At 41.3% G+C, this 23,376-nt stretch overlaps 1 protein-coding gene and 1 pseudogene across 1 annotated transcript; one reads left to right on the top strand and one right to left on the bottom strand.

Annotated features, from left to right (window-relative positions):
• Nucleotides 1-2,741: 2,741 nt before the first annotated feature.
• LOC115775823 (uncharacterized) lies at nucleotides 2,742-2,860 on the top strand (annotated as a pseudogene).
• A 1,411-nt stretch (nucleotides 2,861-4,271) lies between these two features.
• LOC115775812 (leucine-rich repeat-containing protein 72) lies at nucleotides 4,272-23,270 on the bottom strand. Its single transcript, XM_030723337.1, has 5 exons — nucleotides 23,228-23,270; nucleotides 22,225-22,422; nucleotides 11,005-11,196; nucleotides 10,830-10,907; nucleotides 4,272-4,777 (listed from the first exon to the last, which is right to left on the bottom strand). The coding sequence occupies exons 2-5, from the start codon at nucleotides 22,386-22,388 to the stop codon at nucleotides 4,588-4,590; spliced, it is 624 nt and encodes a 207-aa protein (XP_030579197.1). The 5' UTR covers nucleotides 22,389-22,422; nucleotides 23,228-23,270; the 3' UTR covers nucleotides 4,272-4,587.
• Between the last annotated feature and the right edge of the window lie 106 nt (nucleotides 23,271-23,376).

Consider the following 23,376-nt stretch of genomic DNA (forward strand, 5'->3'; position numbering starts at 1 on the left):
GCAAGTTTATGAGTCATGACCTTTAAAGGGATATCTTTAGAGGATAGCCAAACCTTCTGGCTGTGGGGTCCTCCTTTTATTAGCCATGCACCAGTTCTGCTCTGTCGTTTGGAAAGGGGCCTCCTTGGTCTGCCACTATAGGTGGCAAACATGGCACAGACAATGTTGAACTGAAGGTACGGCAATTTCCTTCTCCTGAGTAGGGAGCAGCGGCGGCTGGTACCCTAGAAGGTGACTGTGTGACCTTCTGAAGAGGGTACCCCAGATACAGTCAATGGCAATATGAAGCCCAGGAAGTGCTGCAGCAGTTGCCAAGGGTTGGGTGTGGGCCAGTGAAGGACAGCTTTGACTTTCTCCATGTCTTTCTAAATTGTTTTTATTTTTAACAGTTATTTGGTTGAGACCCCCATAGTCAATGCAAGGACAGAGGGTCTTGTCCTTTGTTTTTAACAAAAAAGAACCCTCCAACAGGAGAAGAGGAGGGACGAATGATACCAGCAGTGAGAGACTCCTTAATGGATTTTTCCATAGCCTGGTACTCCAGGCCAGAGAGGTTATAAAGCTGATTAGAGGGTTGCAGGTTTTTGGGGATGGACTCAGCGGCTGCGGGCGTCTGTTGGTTTCTTGGCTTCAGGTGAGGGAGCAGCTGTCACTCAGTTTTGAGGTAGTTTGTGGGTTTGGGGCAGTTTGTCTCTGACTCAGGCCAGTTTGTCTTGTCCCATTTTTTTCTTGTCAGGCTTGTTACTTTAGGTTTAGCATTGGAACCAAGTTATTTCCTATCACTACGTGCCTTCAAACATTAAACCAATCTGAGCCTGAATGGAAGGAACGCACAAAGACAATCCTATTGGTGTATCAGTCACCAGGGCTTATCACACACAAAGAGATGAAAGAAACAGAAACATATAATTTATGCAACATTGACAGGGGTAATGCTAAAGGTGTGTCCGTGCATCACTGGATGCATGGAAAAACCCAAACCTCAAGTCCAGGAAGAAGTTCATGTATAAGTAGCCACAGTATCACCATCACTTCCTCCCCCACCACTTCCAGCCCAAGCCTCCCCCTGTTGTTAGTCAGAAGTTTTTACATGATAAATGAAGTGGGGAAAAAAAACACTCAGCTGTCTGTTGACATAATGTAAAGCCTCTGAAATGGTTCCCATCATATAGTGTGTGTGGCAAAGCCTGACTAAAATGTTGATTGCATGAGACATTAGTATTTCATATTGTTTCCAAGAAACAACGCATTGCGCCAGGAAAGACAGTGTAGAAGAAGACTCTAGACCAGTTCACACTAATGTAAAGATGTGGGATATAAAATGCTTTTAAAAATTAGCTTTGGAAATTTAATGGACTGCATTACACAGACCCATTAGACCCTTTTTTGGTGAATAACACCTAACAGGCAGAATAACCTAAGCCAGATAACGTGAACATAATCAGAAGCCACCAGTGTTGGGGTCGTTACTCAAAAACACTGCACACTACTCGTTAGCAGTCTTGCATTACTTGATTTTTCCGTGGAAAAATTGATTAGTTACACCACTCGTTACATTATTTTCACATTACTCTGTAACACTCCCTGAAATACACTGTTACATAAGATAAGGCTGCAGTCCCACATGCCAACACTCCCTATGGTAAAGAGGACATACATGTGATCATTCTCTTAGTGTTTAAGTTTGAACATAAAGCTGACAGCACAAAGTTGAAAACCAGTCGAAAGAGACTACAAAGCTATCGCCACATTGATTGAACTGTATGAACAGGTAGAAACAGGTAGAAATGACAGCTGCAATGCTACAAGCCTGAGGGCTCATCACTGCTTTTATTACCAGTAGAAGAAAATTTCTTAAAAAGCTCAGAAAAGTCTGTTAATCTACCCATTGAATCATTGCAGCTTTAAGTTGTTTTTGTTTTGTTTTGTTTGTTTTTAATTGTAATTTGGGAAACATTAGTAAGAAAACTGTATTTCTTCTCAAGTACTTTCTCTGGGAAACTACCAGATCTTTTACTTTGACATGGGTGCCTCCTACTGAAAGCATCAAAAACAACAGCTGTAACACATGCAGCTGCAGCTCATTCCCTTTTTGTATCTGATGCAAAGAGACAAACAGATAAATGGGTTGAAAAACTGCTGCATTTAACTCAAAATGGTCTAATATGCCCATAAACAAAACATTAGACTAAATTTAGATTTAATAATTTAATATTTAAACTAGGGATGGTAGAGGTAGAGCAGGTCCCCTACTAATCGGAAAGTTGGCAGGTCAATTCCTGGCTATTCCAGTCTGCATGCCAAAATATCCTTGGGTAACATACTGAACCCCCAAGTTGCTCTCCAATGCAACCATCAGTATGTGAATGTTAGATAGAAAACACTTAAGCTTTGACAGAAGTGCTTATATGAATAAATGAACGAGGCATGTTGTGTAAAGTTCTTTGAGTGCTCAAAGTAGAGCAGAACAGTACTATATAAGAACCAGTCCATTTACCAATCTGAAATCTTGCTGGCTGCAGTTTTAACCAAGCAGAGAACAACTTTTAAATGCCGGATATCAGACTGATTTCGGGGAAGGATGCAGAGAATAATGTACAAATCATCAAATATGTTTATCTTTAATATGATAGTGGAATTTTGTGGGACACAAAGGTTTTAATACTTCACTACATACTGGGCCAGTGGCTCCATATGTAGTAGTTTACAGTAGTTTGACCTAACAAAAACTCCTCTGTTTGGCTTACAGCCAAACCACCCTGAACCCACCCAATCTTGTCTCATCTCGGAAGCTAAGCAGGGTTGGGTCTGGTTAGTACTTGGATGAAAGACCACCTGGGAATACCAGGTCCTGTAAATTTTGGGTGGCTGTGGCTCAGGAGGTAGAGGTGGTCACCTACTAATTGGAAGGTTAGCAGTTCAATTCCAGGCTGCATGCCAAAGTATCCTTGGGCAAAATACTGAACCCCAAGTTGCTCTCTGATAAGTATGAATGTGTGTGAATGTTAGACAGTAAAAGCACTTAGTTTAGTTTCATATGGAAGTGCTTGTGTGAATGGAAATGTGTTGTATAAGCGTAGAAAAGCTCTATATAAGAACTAGTCCATTTACCATCCTGTGAGGAGGCACAAATCCTTTGGGGCTGCATCAGAAAAGGCATGAAAATCTGCCAAATCAAACACTTTGTGAATAAGGACAGCAGTCGACAGTATATACTGGCTGAAATTATTGTTATTAAATTATTCAGTGTGCATTAGGGCTTGCCCAGCAGCTTGAGAGCCTATCCAAGAGGTAAATGAAAAAAGAATTTACTAGAATATTGTTCTTTTTAAATTTAGCTCTTGAAACTATATATTATTAAAACATGCTGTATCCATTCATCCTGTTCAGGGTGGCAGGAGCCTATCCCAGCTGTCACAGGAGCCTAACACAGAGAAACAGACAACCATTCACACCTTTGGGCAATTCAGCGTGACCGGTTAACCTAACTGCTGTAACTGCATGTTTTTGGACTGTGGGAGGAAAGCCACACAGACACAGGGAGAACATGCAAACTCCACAGTGAGAGGCCCAGACCAAAGTGGGTTTGAGCCCAGACCTTCTAGATGTCATTCTAGCTGTGAGGCAGCAGTGCTAACCACCACGTCACCATGCCTCCAAAAAAAAAATAAATTACTGTATACGTATGTAATTTTATATCGTAACAAAATTAAATCACGGGGAGATTACAGTAGTTCATACTTCCCCTTCCCCTTTCTCCCCCACACTGCTGAAGTTGTGAGTCTCTCCCAAACTCAGTTAGCTATGGAAGATATAGTACTTCCAAAATGAATGAAACAAGCAGAAGTGGGTTTAGGAAATGAAGGAGGAAAATAAAAAAGAGGGATGTGCAACTTTTAGGAAGACTGACATTTTTTGTTCACCCAATTCAAGATGAAAACATTGCAGTTGGCTTTAAACATGTTGGGACAAAGTTCAGCAGGATGGCATGTAAGCTATTTCTGGAGGCTAACTGTAACAGCAGCTCACAGTCACAGTGGAAGTGGACACATCCCAAAAGTGTGCTTTTCCCAAGAAAAGCTCAGAGTGTGAATGTGGGAGAGGAGTGCTCTGTGTGTGTGTGTGTGTGTGTGTGTGTGTGTGTGTGTGTGTGTGTGTGTGTGTGTGTGTGTGTGTGTGTGTGTGTGTGTGTGTGTGTGTGTGTGTGTGTGTGTGTGTGAGGACACAATAAAAAGATCTGTCTCCTTTATTATTTATTTGATACCATTTTAATTTCAAGTTTTTAGTGAAGCTGTGTTGTGATAGTTTTCATTTTTTTCAGTAAGGTACAACAGTCTCCCTTTAAAACTGTTCTCTGCACATTTATGTACGTTTTTCTGTATGATATGTCTAATTATTAAAGGGAGAAAAAAAGCCTGATCATCAAATCAAGCTGGCGAGGGGCTACCAGAGATTTATGCCCAGGAGTCTGTAACTACATACCATAGCTTCAAATAAATGATAATACAAGAAGACACAGAATATATATATATTGTACTATTAACAAGGTGATGTTTTGGAAAGGGCTTGAACATGCAATATATCCTATTATTTTATAATGGTATTTGGGTTTTTCTGAATGTCAGCGTGTTTCTTAGATGAGTCCTCTTTCCGCTTTCTGCTGCTGTGGCCGCTCTGCTGTCGTCGGTAGGTTTTTCTAGCCTCGGCTCTCTCCTTCTCCAGGACCTCCGTGTCATCCAGAATCTCCAGACCTGGGATCTGACTGATCACATATAGTCTAAGGAGGCAAAGGCAAGTGGGAAAACAAACTGTCAACAACAATCAAGCCAACATGGGTGTAAGGTGCTCAGTGGAGTTTTGTTTTTTAAACAACTTTATCATTTTTGCATATCAAAAACATAAAAGACATAAACCCACAAACTAATCTGCCGTGACCACTATGATCACAACACCAACACTCTGGACCTCTGGCATAAGAGAAAGGAGAAGAGGGAAGAGAAAAAAAAAACCTGACAATCATAAACTTGGCATTAAAAAGACCTGGACAGCACTCAAGGCAAAAGAAGGCAGGCTCCTAATATGAGTTATGAACTGTGACCAGGTTTAGTCATATTTATCTGCCAATCCATGTATTGTAGGCCTAAATTTTTCTAAGTCCAATTCCAACATCACCTCTCTAATCCAATTTATGCGGGCAGGGGGGTCCTTCCCCTTACAATTCAACAATATCAGACAGCGAGCATGCAATGATGCATGAGCGATTGCATTTCTGTGGAGGTGGGAAAACTTCAACTCATCCCCAACTAAACTGAAGATAGCTGTTAAAGGATCAGGCTGCAGTATTTCACCAGGTATCACTGAGAGTGACCAGAAACCATGCAAAGACAGACATGACCAGAGCATATGTCCTAAAGAAACAAATGACTATTGACTATTGTTGACGGCGCAACATCAGGGTACAATGCAACCTGTGGACAACCTTAAATTGAGTCAAACCATGTCTAATACAAAGAAAAGATGCATGTCTGCACCGCCACGTGGCATATGTGGTTGCTTGCTCAACTGCTGAGCCACCATGGTGCTGTGCTGCATTATTTTTACAGGTGTTTTCTGATATAGCTTGCATGACTTCTTCCAACCACGCTGCCTTGGCTTTATCCCATGTAGGAGGACAGCTATTCAGAATGAATACACATATTTTGGATATACAAGCACCTGGGAATCCCACAGACAAATGGGAACCATGAAGAGGCTGCTAGGGAAGCTGCAACCACCAAGTACCCACAGAGAGTAAGGCAAGTCCTGAGGACTCAGCTGAATAAGAAGAACAAGATCCAGGCAATCAACCCCTGCCGGGATAATAAGCTGGCCAAAGGAGGGGATGGAAGCCACTGACATCAAGACAAGAAAGCTCCTTACATGCATGGAAGGTTTCACCCCAAATCCACGACCCTGAAACTGTACGCTAAGAGGTAAGAAGGTGGCTGAGGAGTGAGTGCATCAGGAAGATGACCGTAAATGATCCTGTGCTTAGTGAGTACCTCAGGCAGCAGAAGTCTGAGTAAGAAGAGGAGCAAGAACAGGAACGATCATGGCCCCTGCATGGCACGTACCACTGGCAGATTGGAGAAGTGTGTGATCTTTGGTGGAATCTTCCTAAAGGGATTAATAAAGTTTTAATCTAATCTAATCACATGTACCTCCTAATGTGGTCTGAGGGGTCAGATGCATCTTCAGTGCCATCCAAAAATGCAAAAGCCATATAGGAACACTGCTGCATTCACTGGGCCATAGTTCATTTAAAATAAACTGAGGCAAAGTGGAAAACTGTTCTGTGGTCAGACAAATCTGGAGAGGGACCATCCGGCTCATTATCAGCGCTCAGTTCAGGAGCCTGAATCTCTGATGGTACTGGGGTGCATTACTGCATATGGAATTGGCAGCCTGAAGATCTGGAAAGGCGCCATCAGTGCTGAAATGTATATGCAGGTTTTAGAGCAGCATATTCTCCCATCCAGATAATCTATTTTTCAGGAATGACCTTGCAGATTTCATCAAGACAATGTTAAACTGCATACTACACCACTACAACAGCATGACTTTGCAGTAGAAGAGTCCAGACACTGAATTGGCCTGCCTGCAGTCCAGACCTTTCACCAGATGAAAAAAAAATTGGTGCATCATGAAACCAAAAAATAAATCAATTAAGACCCAGGGCTGTTGAGCAGCCAGGCTCTCATATCAGAGAAAAATGGAACAACATTCTTTTCCCAAAAGATCCCAGATGTTCGCACACCGCTGTTAAAAGGAGAGGAGTGAAAAACACATCTTGTCCTACCTTTTGTTGAGACATGTTGCTGCGATCAAATGTAAAATGACCTCATTTTTTTCTTAAAATTTTACATTTTCTCAGTTTAAATATTTGATATAGTTTCTATGTTCTATTGTGAATAAAATCATTGCTTTCTGTTTGCATGTTCTCCCTGTGTTTCCTCCGGGTACTCCAGTTTCCTTCCACAGTCCAAAGACATGCAGTTAGGGGGGGTTAGGTTAATTGGTGATTCTAAATTGCCCGTAGGTGTGAGTGTGAGGGGTTGTCTGCCCCTCTGTGTTGGCCCTGTGACAGGCTGGTGACCTGTACAGGGTTACTTTCACAAGCTTTTGAAGTGAAGACAAAAGGCACGGAGGTTGTACTGTACAAACCATAACAATTTCACAGTCTCATGCTTTGTATTGTGGAATTGAGGTGCAAGGCTGTCATGTTTTCTAACTATATACATCAGACCACGTCAATTACTTGGCATAAAAATGCACAGAGTTGATTCTAATATGACTGATCAGACTGGATCAGAGATCAAGATCATGGTTCCTGCAAACATATAACAAGGCACATTTTGGCCTTGTGCTTTTGCACTAATCAGTCAGATGGGGGTGCTATAAATCAAGTACAAATGTAAACAGACAATATGGATACATTTTGTAGTGCAGTGTATGGTATATATTGCATATATTGTATCAGTTCATACTGATGTTGGGATAATATATATGCAACATATGATGACATTATGCATATGAATTGTGAATATTGTGTACACATATATTGATAGTCAGCAGAACAAGATAAAATAAATGTGTGTAAATTACCGGGACACAGGTGTAACAGTGAAGATGTAAGAAGTAGATGTCATGAAAGTAGACAAGCTTAAATGTCTGAGGTCAGCCATCCAAAGCAAGAGACAACAGTGCACAAGAAAGGTGAAGAGGAGAGAGCAGGCAGGGTGGAGTGGGTGGAGGCAAGAGTCAGGGGATAGCAGCAAAAATGAAAGCGAAGACAAAGCAGTAAGACCCTCTGCGATGTATGTTTAGAAACAACTAATAAAATAATAGGAGGCAGAGCTCGAGATGGCAGAGATGAAGATTTTCGTTGAGAGTGACCAAACATGATGGACAAGATTAGAAATCAGAGGGACAGCTCAGGTTGAGCAGTTTGAAGTTAGAGAGGTGAGGCTGAGATGGTTTGGAGATGTGCATAGGAGGGAGAGTGGGTATACTGGACAAAGGATGATGAATATGGAGCTGCCAGGCAGGAGGAAAAGAATCAAGACCACAGAGAAGAGATGGATGTAGTGAAGGAGGACATGCAGAGGGTTGTGTGACAGAAGAGGATGCTGGGATAGCGTGAGACGGATGCAGATGATCCGCTGTAGCAACCCCTGAAGGGACCGGCCGGAAGAAGAAGTACATATATACTGATACAGCTGTTTGCACAATGCACAAACCATGTGTACAGCAATGCCAAATTTCTTATGTTGTACTATTTAATTATAAATAAGTTATACTTAAAAGCTGCTGAATTTCAGATATTTACAATTTACACACTCATTCCTTTTTTAGGAACGTTTGGAGAACCAGGACAGTCACGTGAAAATAAAGCATTTCCAGATTTTATTAATGAATTGTGCAATAAAATATGCATTAGTAAATTCATTTACGAATTCCAAATTTTAAATTTCTTTTATTTATTTAAACATTAATAAAGTTATTCATTATCTGGCAATTTAATAGAAAGTCTATGGGATTTATTACCATTATTTATTTACCATAATTAGCTATTAAATTCAATTTTATTTATATAAAATGCCAAATCACAACAAACTGTTGCCTCAAGGTGCTTTATGCTGTAAGTAAAAGACCCTACAATAATACAGAGAAAACCCAACAACGAGACAGTCCATTAAGAGGAAGCACTTAGCAGTAGTGAAAGGACTGGTTCTCATATAGCACTTCCTACTCGAGCACTCAAAGTGTTTAATACAACATGCCTCAGTCACACAAGCACTTCTGTCTAACTGTCACACTCCAATGGATGCATCAGATAGCATCTTCAGGTTCAGTATCTTCTCCAAGGATACTTTGGCATACAGGCTGGAGCAGCCAGGGATTGAACTACCAACCTTCCAATTAGTAGATGACCTGCTCTACCTCCTGAGCCACAGTCATTCACATCAGTGAGAAAAACTCCCTTTAAACAGGAAGAAACGTCCTGCAGAACCAGTGAAACCAGTGAAAACCTCAGTATCGCCAATGAGTTATTGCAGTGTGAGCTCACAATTTAGTGCAGTTGTGCAGTGGTGCAATTTAATGCAGCAACTATGTAACCTGCTTGTAAATGTGCAGTGTTTTTTTTTTTTTATTAAAAATTGAATTAAAACTGGTAATACCAGGTGGTTAGTTGGTGATATTACTCATTATTCTGACCTAAATTTACTGCTCTTATATTGTAGTTTGTGTCCCAGTGACAGGTGGATCACACATTGGCCTTAACACTTTATATACTGTATGACTGGGTAGCATGAGCAATTTATAGCCAACAGCCTGTGTTATGTTTTTGGATAACAATTTCAAGGAAATACATCACTTTCTCTTGTATTTTTGAATTTTGATTAAAGATTTAAGATTGGGTGGGACCCCCATGGGAATTCTGGGTTTTAAGGGGGCCGCAGCACTCTTGACTTTGGGAATGGCTGTTGTATACTATGCCAGCCACTTGGTTACGGCATTCAATGTATATGTTTACTGTCTTGTCCAGAGTGTAGCATGACGAATCCATTGCTGATGACTCCTTTTAGCGATCCTGTCCAATGATATTCATTGATCCAGTCTATACCTTTCCATCTCTTGCAGTACCTGGACAGATTTGGACGGCTATATATATATATATATATATATATATATATATATATATATATATAAACCACTTTGTTTTATCTTTCACCACAGTTAGTTATGATAGGAACAATAGAGTTCCTGAGCCAATCAAAAACATACAGGGCACATAGACAGGGACACCATAAATAAGATATAAAGTGGGGGAGGGGGAAAGAACAACATTGCGTCTTCACGGCTCTGCTTTGTCTGCAGTGTTGAGTCTCCGTGTGTAGAAGAGCTTTTAGTTCTGTAATTGCTCTCTTCTTCATTTGTGCCTGGTAGAAATGCACCATCCAAAGGGCTCGGGAGAAGAGGGGAAGTGGAGGGTTGGTCGGCGGTAAAGATACAGTAATGGAGTCTGATGTTGTTGCGTAATAATAGTAGTAGTAGTAGTAGTAGTAGTAATAGTAGTAAGTATCTTTAGTAAGTACCAAAGATGGTGGTGAAGGTGGGGCGGGGGGGTCTGTGGCGTTGCCCCGTAACAGCGTGCTAGTTTCCTTTGCCCTACTATGTAGCAGAGGGCTGTTGGTGAGTACCAGGACATGTCTACACACTGGTGGGCCTCCATACTACACCTCTGGAGCTCAGCCTGCTCCAAGATCCCCTCATAGTTTAGCATTACCCATGGTGTGCCAGGTGGAGGCACTATAAGAGTGGAGGCTGTATAGTCATCAGGAGTGGGCTTACATATTTTCCCCCTCTTTTTGCTGAGCGAGCTAGGTAGTAGCTGCAGCTAGGGCTGGAAGTTACAACACCGAAGTGCACAGACATGCTGTGCATAAGCACCACACCACTATGCCCCCAAAGGTGGTTGACTAAGCTAAAATCCAGACAAACTGCTGATGGCTAAAGAAACTACTAATGCATATTTTATTAAACAATCAATTATTAAATCACAATATGTTTTATTTTGTTTTTTTGCTATATTTTTATATGCATGACTCTCCTGGTCTTTCATAGAAATGACTGTAAATTCTTATAATAGTTGCCATGTATACATATATATATATATATATATATATATATATATATATTTCTTTTTAAGTAGAATCACTCAGTTTGTTGTGCTCCACCTCCCAGAAGAAAGAGCAGGCTGTGAAAAGAAGGACCTACATGCTCACCTGTAGTCTATGTATTGAGTCAGACTTCCTCCATTAAAATAGCTAGGTGCTGCCTCATTGTTCATCATACTAAGGATCCTACAGTCAAGAGGAAAAGAAACACATAAGGTAGAATACCAAGCAAAATTATATGCAATAACTTCAGCTCCCCTGCAGAGATGAAGGGAAGGCTCACTTGATGTTGGGGAACTTTCGCCAGACCTCCTCCACAAAAACAGGCAGGTTGTTGATCTTGTTCTTGTTGATGCACACCGTGGTGACACTTGGCATGTAGGGAAACTTGACATGAGACGTGTAGTTGTTGCAGTCCAGAATCAGAGTACTGAGCTTCTCCAGGCGCCCCAGCAGAGCCGGGTTCCAATAACAACTCAGTGAAGGAGAACAGGCTGAACTACAGGTGATTGAGGCTCGTTAGGTCCTGAGGAAATCAGATGTGTAATCTGAAAGGTGTAGTTTATAGTTGTCAAAGCAGAGAAAATCATCACTTGTCATTACTAATCATTATATTTCTAGTCTGAGCTTCCTCTCCATTCTGAAACATGTAATTCTCCTCTGTATTGTTTTCAGCAGAGGTAGGCAGATGTTTTCAGTGAAGAAAACTCTATTAAACACACATGCGCATACAAACACAGTTCACCAGCTGTAACATCCCCACCCATAAGAACAAACACATCATTGGGCTTTAGGGTAACATGAGGTAATTATTCTCTACAGAGGGCATCAGCCACAACATTGTCTTAACCCCTTTTGTGCTTTATTTCAAGAGTGTAATTTTGGCAGATTAATGCCCATCTCATTAGTTATTGTTACTGTTGCACATGTGTGATAGAAACATAATGGAATTATGGTCAGTGTAGATCTGTACAGGCAGCGAAGTGGACCCCACACGCACTTCAAACTGCTGCAGAGCAAGTAGCAGGGTTAATGAACATTTTACTTGATGTTTGTTGAATTTTCAGAAGTAGCAAATAGGATGGCTGATTCCCCAAGCATCATCCTGTAAAAGTACTGCCCCGGCACTCATATCACTGGTATCCACCGTAATGTAAACAGGTTTGGAGACGTCTGGAGTGGCAAGAACAGGAGAACTGGAAAGAAGAGCTCTAATGCATTCAAAAGCATGCTTGCAGCCATCATTCCATTTGAATGGCTGTGAGGAGAGGTGCAACTTGCAAGAAGTTCTTACAGAAGCACCTGTAATAGCCAGTCATGCCAAGGAACCTACGCAACTCGTAGTACTTGGCACAGGGAAAGCAATAATAGCAGAAACCCTGACACTGATGGGACGAACATGACCCCGCCCAACCTCCTTACTAAGGTACATCATGGTAGCCTTGCCAAACTCACATTGTGCCAGGTTGAGAGTCAGGGAAGCGGTGGCAAGGCGTTTGAAAACAACATCCAGATTGATGATGAGTTCAGACCAGCTCGAAGAATAGATGTACATGGACTGGTTCTTATATACATGCCTCATACACCCATTCACATGCATTCATACAAGCACTTCTTTTTACAGCAAAGCACTTTCTATCAAACATTCACACACACATCCATACTCCAACAGTTGCAACTTAGGGTTCAGTATCTTGCCCAAGGATACTTTGGCATGCAGACTGGAGCAGCCAGGGATCGAACCACCAAAATTCCAATTAGTAGGTGACCTGCTCTACCCTGAGTTAACCACACCATCTAAATAAATTATACAGTTAGTGACACTGGACAACACAAAACTCATTCATCTTTGGAAGGAGCATTCTTCATGCCACTTGTCATGGCAGTATACTGTCAGAAGCTTTCTGTCTCAAGGGGACTTGCAATAGTCCTTAAGAAGATCCAGTTTGCAAACACATGTGGCAGAGCCAACTTTGTCTTTGCAGTCCTCAGTATGTGGAAGGAAATGAATCAGAAACTGTAACTGTCTTTACTTTACGATAGTCAGTACAGAAGTGAGGAGTGCTGTCTGATTTTGGAGTGAGAAGGAAAAGAGAGCTCTGTGGACTACAGCTGGGCTTCACCAAGTCATTTTCCAAGAGATACCTTACTTCTTTTCTCACCATTTCCCAGTTTGTCAAGTTTGTATGATAGGCATTCTGTTTAATGCTGTAGGTGACCGAATAAGACTTTCAATATTAGACTTTTGTTCTGCAGTCAAGCCTGGAAGCAGTAACCAATGAATTAGGGACTGGAGATTGCTGATGTTTGTCACCAGATGCAGACAAAGAGGGCACAGGCAACTTATCTGATGACTGTGGGGAATCATTATCTCTTGCATGGTATAGCAAAGCGCTTATACATGTTGTATAAGTGCTTTGAGTGCTCAGATAGAGTAGAAAAGCACTATATAAGAACTAGTCCATTTACCATATTTGTGTGTCACAAGCGAGTTTGTCTCTTCCTATCATGGATCTTAAGTACATAGTCAGTTTCACTCACCTTCTTTTCAACTACATAGAGTCCGTAGAAGCGAGTGGAGAAAGCTGCTTAGTCTTGGTAACAAGACTAAAACCCTGTCTCCTGGTGCAAAGCATCGAGGCACAGCTTTCCTGTCATACTGCTGCTTCATCTTTGCTTGAGCAGCTGCATTTCCTGCAGCTGAACAAGCTTGGTGCAGGCACTCTTTAAACTTTAAAACATAGTTCATAACATTATTTTTGACTGTTTGGTCAGTTGACATAAATTATTCCTTAAGCAGCTTTAGGTGACCCTGGACTGTGTGACCAAAAACAAGCTTGGCTGGGCTAAAACCCAGTGATTCCTGCATAGACTCGCATATGGCAAACACATGACGACACTCCTTCATCCCAATTTTTACCTATCTTCAAGCAGTATTTCTGCAGCATGAATTTGAGAGTTTGGTGCCACCACTCTAGAGCACCTTGAGTCACAGGGTGATAAACACTAGACACTACATGCTTAAATCCCAGGGTATTCATAATCTGCTTAAAGAGCCTAGACATAAAATTAGTGCCTTGATCTGTCTGGACGATCCTGGGGAGTCCAAAAAATGGTGAAAAACTTGGTCAGGACCTAAATGATCGGGGGAGCAGTGATCCTCTCAAGAGGGATTGCTTCAATTCAAATAAATTCAACTTCAATTCAATTTTACTAATATAGCACAACAAACGGTTGTCTCAAGGCACTTTATATTGTAAGGTAAAGACCATACAATAATTACAGAGAAGATCCAACAATGAAAACAACCCCCTATGAGCAGCACTTGGTGGAAGTGGGAAGGAAAAACTCCCTTTTAACAGGAAGAAACCTTCAGCAGAACCAGGCTCAGGGAGGGGGGGTCATCTGCTGTGACCGGTCAGGGCTGAGGGGAGAGAGACAGGACAAAAGACATGCTGTGGAAGAGAGACAGGGATTAATAATAACTAATGACTGAATGCAGAGTGGTGTATAAATACAGTAAGAGGCGAATAAAAAAGAAATTCTCAGTGCATCACAAGAACCCCCCAGCAGCCTTGCCCTATTGCAGCATAACTAAGGGATGGATCAGTGTCACCTGATCCAGCCCTGACTATAAGCTTTATGAAAAAGGTAAATTTTAAGCTTACTGTAATCTTAAAAATAGAAAGGGTGTCTCTCTTCCAAATCCAAACCTGGAGCTGGTTCAACAGAAGAGGGGCCTGAAAGCTGAGGACTCTGCCTCCCGTCCTACTCTTAACTACCAAACGTAAGCCAGCAATCTGAGAGTGAAAGTCTCTGCTGGGGTGATACGGTACTATGAGGTCTTAAATATAAGCTGGGGCCTGATTATGTCACAATCCCTTTGTTTCATGGACTTTTTTACAGTGAAGTTCCCAGTGGTTTTAGACTTTAGCTCCCCCTGTGTTTTCTCAGTGTCCCTCCCTTTTGTGTCTGTCTCTTGTGTCTTATCCTTAGGTATGTCTGTCTCCCTGTGTGGTCTCAAGTTTGCGTTTCTGGTTCCCTGTCTTCTCACTTCCTGTTTTATTTTGCCAGTGTTCTGTGTGCCATGCGTCCTGTTTTGCTTCCCCTTGTCTCATTTGTGTCGTTCTGTTCACCTGTTCTCCCAGCTGTTTTCCACTTCCCCCTTATCCCTCTGTATTGTCACACTCTCCCTTTGTTCCCTGTCAGAGCATCAAGTCTCCCTTCCTCTAGTGTCATTCAGGATTCCTGGTCACCTCAGCTCCCAGTATTTAGTGTGTTTTCCTAGTTTAGTTAATTATAGTTCTAGCTTTCTGTTCCCTTTTTGTATTTTGTTCCACTAATTATTGTATTCTGGTTTTCAGCCTAATAAAGGCTCGCTTTAAGTTCATCCCTGCCTGCCACCTGTGTTTTTGGTCTTGGGTCCTCATTCCTCACACTCCACCACACATGACAGATTGTTCAAGCCCTAATATGTCAGAAGGATTTTAAATTCAAATCTGCATTTAACAGGGAGCCAATGAAGAGAAGCCAATATGGAGGAAATCTGCTCTCTCTTTCTAGTCCCTGTCAGTACTCTAGCTGCAGCATTTTGGATCAGCTGAAGGCTTTTCAGGGAGCTTTTAGGACAGCCTGATAATAATGAATTACAATAACCCAGCCTATAAGTAATAAATGCATGAATTAGCTTTTCAGTATCACACTGAGACAGAATGTTTCTAATTTTAGAAATATTGCACAAATGCAAAAAAGCTGTTCTACAAATTTGTTTAAAATTTGCATGGAAGGCCATATCCTGGTCAAAAATGACTCCAAGAGTCCTCACAGTGTTACTGGAGGCCAAAGTAATGCCATCCAGAGTAAGTATCTGGTTAGACACTGTGTGTCAAAGATTTGTAGGGCAAAGTACAATAACTTCTGAATTTAGAAGCAGGAAATTAGAGGTCATCCAGGCCTTTATGTCTTTAAGACATTCCTGCAGTTTAACTAATTGAATGTGTCATCTGGCTTCATGGATAGATAAAGTTGGGTATCATCTGCATAATAATGAATATTGATGCAATGCTTTCTAATAATACTGCCTAGGAGATGCATGTATAATGTAAATAGAATTGTCCTAGCACAGAACCCTGTGGAACTCCATAATTAACCTTAGTGTATGAAGAAGACTCCCCATTTAATGAACAAATTGGAGTCTATGAGATAAATATGATTCAAACCACTGCAGTGCAGTACCTTTAATACCTATAGTATGCTCTAATCTCTGTAATAAAATGTTATGGTCAACAGTATCAAAAGCTGCACTGAGGTCCAACAGGACAAGAACAGAGATGGGTCCACTGTCAGAGGCTGTAAGAAGATCATTTGTAACCTTCACTAATGCTGTTTCTGTACTGTGATGAATTCTGAAACCTGACTGAAACTCTTCAAATAAACCGTTCCTCTGCAGATGATCAGTTAGCTGTTTTACAACTACTCTTTCAAGAATCTTTGAGAGAAAAGGAAGGTTGGAGATTGGCCTATAATTAGCTGAGACAGCTGAGTCAAGTGATGGCTTTTTAAGTAATGGTTTAATTACTGCCACCTTAAAAGCCTGTGGTACATAGCCAACTAATAAAGATAGATTGATCATATTTAATGGCAGGACTTCTTTGAGCAGTCTTGTAGGAATGGGGTCTATTAGACATGTTGATGGTTTGGAGGAAGTAACTATTTGTCATGGTCCTGGGCCGGTGGCCCAGCGTTTTGAGTTTCTTTTGTGTAGCTTTCTTTATTATACTTAGGTTATGTTTCTTGTAGTTATATTGTTTGAGTATGAGGCTTAGTTTCCCTTGTTGTTTTGTGCATGTTCTCTTTGTCAGGTTTTCTGTGTTAGGTCTGCGTCTATGTGTAGTCAGTTCCTGTTTTATTTTGACAGTCTCGTGTTCCCTGTGTTTGGTGTTTAGTTTTGCTTTCCCTTTGTCATTAGGTTCATTTGGTTTACCTGTTTTCCCCAGTTGTTTCCACTTGCCCTAATCCCCTTGTGTGTATTTAAGCCCTGAGTCTTCCTTTGTTCATTGTTGCGTCGTCGTCATTGTTTTCCCCAGTGTTCCCTTCCTAGCTGTGTGTTTTGGTTTTTGGTTTCTCCCAGGCTTCTAGTTTGTTCCTGCCCTGGTGGAGATTTAGAGTTTTGTATTTTTTGTATTTTTGAAATAAAGTCGTTTTTAGTTTACATCTGCGTCAGTCCTGCACTTGGGTCCTCTCCCTCCGCACACAGCCCCTCAGCGTGACACTATTGAAGTTAACTCAGAAAGATCAATCAGAGAGAAAGCCTAAATAAATATCAGTAGTACTGAAAGTAGTTGAATATAAAGACATGTCTTTGAGATTTTTATGAATAATTTTTTTCTCTAATGTCTAAAATTTTATTTGTAAAGAAATTCATGAAGTCACTACTACTTAAAGTGAAAGGAATACTCGGCTCTGCAGAGCTCTGACTCTTTGTCAGCCTGGCTACAGTGCTGAAAACAAACCTGGGTTGTTCTTATTTTCTTCAATTAATGATGAGTAGTAAGATGTCCTAGCTTTATGGAGGACTTTTTTATAGAGCAACAAACTCTTTTTTCAGGCTAAATGAGCATCTTCTAAATTAGTGAGATGCCATTCCCTCTCCAGCTTACGGGTTATCTGCTTTAAGCTGAGCGTTTGTGAATTATACCACGGAGTCAGGCACTTCTGATTTGAAGCTTTCCTTTTCAGAGGAGCCACAGTATCCAAAGTCGTATGCAGTGAGGATGTAAAACTATTGACGAGATATTCTACCTCACTGGGAGCAGAGTTTAGGTGGCTGCTCTGCACTGTGTTGGCACTGAAGAGCATAATAACAGAGGAATTAGATCCTTAAACTTAGTTACAGCACTTTCAAAAAGACTTCTGCTGTAATTAAACTTATTCCCCACTGCTGTGTAATCCATTAAAGTAAATGTAAATGTCATTAAGAAATGAGGGACAGAAGGGGGCTTTCAGGGACTACTGTTACATGTTCACTTTCTATGCCATATACCAGAACAAGATTCAGAGTATGATTAAAGTGGTGGGTAGGCACCTTTACATTTTGAGAGAAACCAGTTGAGTCTGGTAATAGATTAAATGCAGTGTTGAGGCAGTCATTTTCAGCAGCTACGTGGATGTTAAAATCACCCACTATAATTATTTTATTTGTCTGTGAATTCAGACAAAAACTCTGAGTAAGGGCCAGGTGGACGATAGATAATAAAACAGTTTTTTTTTTTGTTTGTTTTTTTCAATTAGGGTAAGAGTCAGGCTTTGAAATGAATTAAACTTTGTCTGGGTCTTTGGTTAATTAAAAAGCTGGAGTGGACGATTGCTGCTACCCCTCCTCCTCGACCTGTGCTTCGAGCATTCTGACAATTACTCTGACTCGGGGGTGTTGATTCATTTAAATTAACATATTCATCCTGCTGTAACCAGGTTTCAGTAAGGCAGAATAAATCAATATGTTGATCAATTATTAAATCATGTTTAATAATCCACATTTAACTGTTTTACTCTTTGGTGCAGTTGAGGATGCTATGTTCTTCCTTTTTGGATTTTTATGCTTAAATTGTTTTTTGGCTGGTTTTGGTTGGATTTTTTTGGTGGTCTGAGAGCACACACAGTCTCTATGGGGATGGGGTTTTGGGGGGATGACAGGAGGAGAGAAGCTGCAGAGAGGCGTGTAAGACTGCAATTCTGGTTCCTGGTCTTAACCCTGGATAGCCACGCTTTGGTGGGTTTAATAAATTCGGCCAGATTCCTAGAAATGATGGATGTGATGGATGCCATCTCCCCTAATAAGACCAGGTTTTCCCCAGAAAGTTTCCCAATTATCTGACAGTGTTTTGGCAAAATTACACACCGATTCTATATTACTTTTAGTGACCTCCAATTGCCGTAACCAGGTGTCATTACTGCCTATGTGAATTATTATCTTACCAAATCTATGTTTAGCCTTAGCCAGCAGTTTCAACTTTCCTTTGATGTCACCTGCTCTGGCCCCTGGAAGGCATTCAACTATGGTAGCTGGTGTCGCTCACTTCACATTTCTCAAAACAGAGTTGCCAAAAAAGCTTACAACACCTGGCATTCCCAAGTGGTCTGCATTTCAAGTACTAACCAGGCCCAACCCTGTTTAGCTTATCAAATAATGTGTTCAAAGATCAAACGACCAGATGCATTCAGGGTGGCATGGCTGTAAACTTCTAGGAAATGTGTGGCAGTACACGTTACCTTTAACAGAAACTGGTTTCCAGTTTTTGTCTTAGGTAATGGGCCAACACAGTTTACCATCACATGCTCAAATGGTTCACCAAGGGTTGGGATAGGGTAGAGAGGGGCTGGAGGAGCCATCTGGTCTGGTTCTTTGACAGATGTAATTTGACAGATGTTACAGGTTAGACAGAAATGTACAATATCAGCCTCTAATTCCAGACAGAAAAAATGACAGTGATTCCCAGATGACCCGACCATGGATAATCATGTGCAAGGGAACAACAACATGATATGTTGTGTTCCAGTCATTCCAGTCATTACCTGTTTCATCACATGCTGTCCCAGATCCAGCATTTATCGGTTCTATTAAAGGAGATATCCATTTATGCATCAGGACCCCATCCTCCAAAAAGTAGGAATACGAACAGTCTTTCATTTCTTTTAAGTCAGACATAGAAGAAAAACCTTTGGCCAGACTGAGGTCAGACCTCTGGGCTTTAATGGCAGCTTCACGGTAACTCTAACCCTCAAGAATTCTCCTGCCTCCACAGATGTCTCCTGAGGATCAGTATTTATACTACCCATATCACCTGAACCACCCTCACCAACTAGTGCTGATGTCAGCCATGAATCTGCCAAATCAGTCTCCACCTTTTTACGTGACTGAGCTCAAGTGAGAACACTACCAGGAAACACAGACAGATGACTGCTTAGCAGCTCACCCAGCCCTGATACTAGCACATCTATGAACTTAGGGACCAGTTGCATTTTCCCCCAGGTAGATCATTCCCCATAATGAAATCAGCACCCTTAATCAGGAAAGAAACAACAGAAAAAAAATGGCTGATTACCTTGGAGTCAGCATACACCCTATGCTGGAACATTCCTCATTTTTACTCTTTGAACAATATGCTAGCATGGCAAGAAGAAGCTTCATTCAGCACATCAGACAAAATGAGGGATCAGGATCCACCAGTGTCTCTCAGGATTTTCATGTCACTCATCCACCAGATTCCCCATTAGCCACACCACTCCATCAAAGATGAGTTTAAAACATGGCTCTGGCTCCTCATTCTGGCATTTGTCTAGGCCCTGGGGTTGAATAGTTTTAATTAAGCCCACCCCTTTTGGTTTTTTAACAGCCAGCCCTCGCTGCTTATTCTTTAAAGCCAGACAATCAGCCACCACATGTCCAGAAAAAGCACAGTTTTCAGTCTTCACACCTGTTGAAGTTGGCAAGGCCGTAGTGATTTCACAACCTCGTTGGGAATTATGACAAAGAGGAGAATCACCTTTGGAAGACACAATTTTATGTGTCAGCACAAACTCGTCAGGCAGAAAAGCAGCGTTTGCTTCAAAGTGGACATTATGCTCATTCAAGTAAACCAAAATGCATTCTGGCACACAGTTCTTGAATTCCTCCAGCAGCAACAACTCACACAGAGAAGCAGAGTCATACACCTTACCAGCGATCAAATAGCAGGTCTTTCTCTCTCACAAAATCAGCAAACATCTGGCCTAGCAATTTCCTGAGGTGCCGAAAACATTGCCTTTAGGCTTCAGGCACTGACGCGCAGAAGCGTAAAATAGAGCTTTTCACTAAGCTATCGTCAGTGGAAAGAGAAGCACACGCCTCCTGAGATTTAGCCGACAACCTACACTGTAGAAGGATCACCCTTTGGCCAACGTAAGGCGTTTGCTATTCGTTCAAGCACCAAAATATGATTCCAAAGTGATTCTAAGTGATTCTATTCAAAAGTGCAGCTCTCAAGGCACTTTTCCTGACTGAGGGTGCAATGAACATTATAATGTTAAATAAGTGCAAATAAATCAGCCTTTCTACATTCCCCCAGCTTATCCAGACTACGACCAGCAACAAACTCACCCAGATGAAACACCGTACTTAATAAACACCAGACGACCACACCCAGTGCAATCGATATCAGCCTCACCACTTCACACAAACTTCCTCAGACCAGCCTCTGCCTAGTTCACACTCTGGCTGTCTATCTTCCAACGCATGCTGGGCTCAAGGCAACTTTAAAGGTGAAACATCAGCGAGTGCACCCCTGAACTGCCTACCCCCACCAGAGAACTGGATTCTCCACCCAGGGTTACCTCAGAAATAAGAAAAGCAAAATAACAAAAGAGCGCTCGATGGAAGAGCCAGCAGCTCAGCTGGGCAAGTCGCATGAAACCACCCCAAAGGTACAGTCCCACTGCCCCCGGAAAGACTGCAAACAATAAACCGAAACTCCTGACCCACCCCAACAAATAAAGGATCCTGGACAAGCCCCACAAATCATATGTAACATCCTGTGGGTCCAGGGGATGTGGGAGTTACATATAATTGAGCAAGGAACAAAATGAAAAATAAAGTAAGCAATCAGGTTTGAAAGAAGGAACCACAAGTCAAGGTTAACGCAAATAATTAATGGAAATTATTGTAACAATGTCTCCCAAGTACTAACTAGAACTCAAAAGATTTCTGACCTGAAGATGCGACCCTTCCTGTGAGAGGGCAAGAAAGTTAAACAACCTCAAAAAAACCAAACAAAAAAAAAACACAATCAAACCCACTCCCACATCTGTTGTTAAACAACAGACACACAAAATTCACCCTCCCCAACGGGAGTAACACAACGTAGCACTTCACTCTCATACATCCACACACAGTGCAAAGCATGCTGTTTGGGGATTGTTTTTCAGCAATTTAAGTCTCTCTTTTGTTCTCCACACAGACTTTAACAGCATGCATCCAAAGCCCACTCAAAAATGATTAGTCAGCACTAGTCAGACCACAAACACCTGCATTTCTGTGGAATTTAGAGTGAAATTGGATGAAAGGATTTTTTTTTCTTTAGGGGAAGTAGACCAAGCTAAAACAGAGCCGTAACTGTTACCTGTCAACACTTATGGTGATACTGTAGCAAAGGTTCCCTATATTTAGCACTAGCAAAACGTGGTTACCATCCTTGTTCTTTAAAAATGTTAAAATCCAACTATGTTCAGGCACTTTCTCTGGAAACAGCTGCCTTCTGCTGCTGGAATAACCATTACAGGTGGAGTTGGTAATTATTCTCTCTGGATTCACTACTAACAGCACCTTAACTATATTATACAATTACTGGCTTCATTGCCAACAAACAAATATTGATCAGGGCAGAATTATTGTTATCGTTTCAGTAAACACAGCTTAGGGAAATGTATGTGTTATATACAGCACATGGCTGCGCTGTTTAGAAAAGGATACTCATCCAGCAGATTGTAACTCAAGTCCAGCACCTCCAGAGTGTCTGTCTGTGTAAGTATGGTTTCATAAGGAATTTCTGTAAGGCCCTGGTAAGCAAAAGAAAGCCACTGGAAACTTGATGCTTGGCTGGGTTGATTATGTTGGCCTGATGTGTGATGATCCATGACCCAGCAGTGATGTCTCTTTTGCTCCTCCCAGCTGGAAACGATCAAGATTAGAAAAGTCAGATGATCATGCCATGATTAGAACTAGAGTAAACAACAAAGCAAAAATTGTTTACACAGAATAGTCTGAATGCTTCTGGGTGTGATGTTTTTCTCCCAAACACCATGAGATACCATGGCAAATACATGGCAAATACCATGAGAGCATAGTTAGCGTATCTGAACACAAAGAGCAGAAGCATGGGGAAACATTTTGCCTCTGTAAAAATACATCTAACATGATTTCTGCAGCTCTAGTTTCATAGCTATTTCTTGACAAGTCAAAAAAAAAAAAAAATCACATTTTGGTGCACTTGCATATTAAGTAAATAAATGGGCTTGTTGTACAGTCTTGTTGCTGTAAGATCAACAACTGAGTTAACACAATTTACTCTCAGTGTAGTCTATAGTGTTCAGTGTGTAGTTAGCATGCATCGAGCATTACACGATCAGTTAATGATAACAATATGGTAACAAAAAATGCTTCTGTAAGTCAAAAATGCCAGCTTGATTTTAAAACTTATTATGGATTTCATGTCAAACACACAAACACATTCTTAACAAAGTGGTAGATTTCACTTGGTCCTTTTCAAGCCTGTGAAGTATTTTTCCTGCTTTCCGTTATGTACCAACAATCACTTCACAGGAAACTGCTGGTGATCAATCAGCAAATAGCCTGACTGGCTGGTTTTTTTTTTAAATTCATGTAGACTAGATCAACTCTAGGGTTGACCTCCTATTTATTTTAGATATTAGACTGAACACAACATTCACAGCTGTTCAATTTTAACAGGACTCACCAAGCTGAAGAGGATCGGTTGTGTCTCGCATACCAACCTCTGAGAACTGCTTACAGCTCATATAAAAGGGCTTCTTTCATAGCCTGGCTGTTGATCACATGATGTGGATAATCACACTGCTGCTTAACCTTGTGGTTTCCAGGGCCCAC

This window comes from Archocentrus centrarchus, unplaced genomic scaffold (genome assembly GCF_007364275.1).
Source record: "Archocentrus centrarchus isolate MPI-CPG fArcCen1 unplaced genomic scaffold, fArcCen1 scaffold_24_ctg1, whole genome shotgun sequence".
Classification (NCBI taxonomy): Eukaryota; Metazoa; Chordata; class Actinopteri; order Cichliformes; family Cichlidae; genus Archocentrus; species Archocentrus centrarchus.

What these genes read in the sequence shown, in the direction of transcription:
- LOC115775812 (XM_030723337.1), bottom strand. Translation starts at nt 22,388, where the DNA reads ATGGATCATCACACATCAGGCCAACATAATCAACCCAGCCAAGCATCA. An exon ending in AGTTACAATCTGCTGGATGA is followed by an intron (nt 11,197 to 22,224) that starts GTATCCTTTTCT and finishes TCCTTCACTGAG; the next exon opens with TTGTTATTGGAACCCGGCTC. An exon ending in ACTCAATACATAGACTACAG is followed by an intron (nt 4,778 to 10,829) that starts GTGAGCATGTAG and finishes TTGCCTCCTTAG; the next exon opens with ACTATATGTGATCAGTCAGA.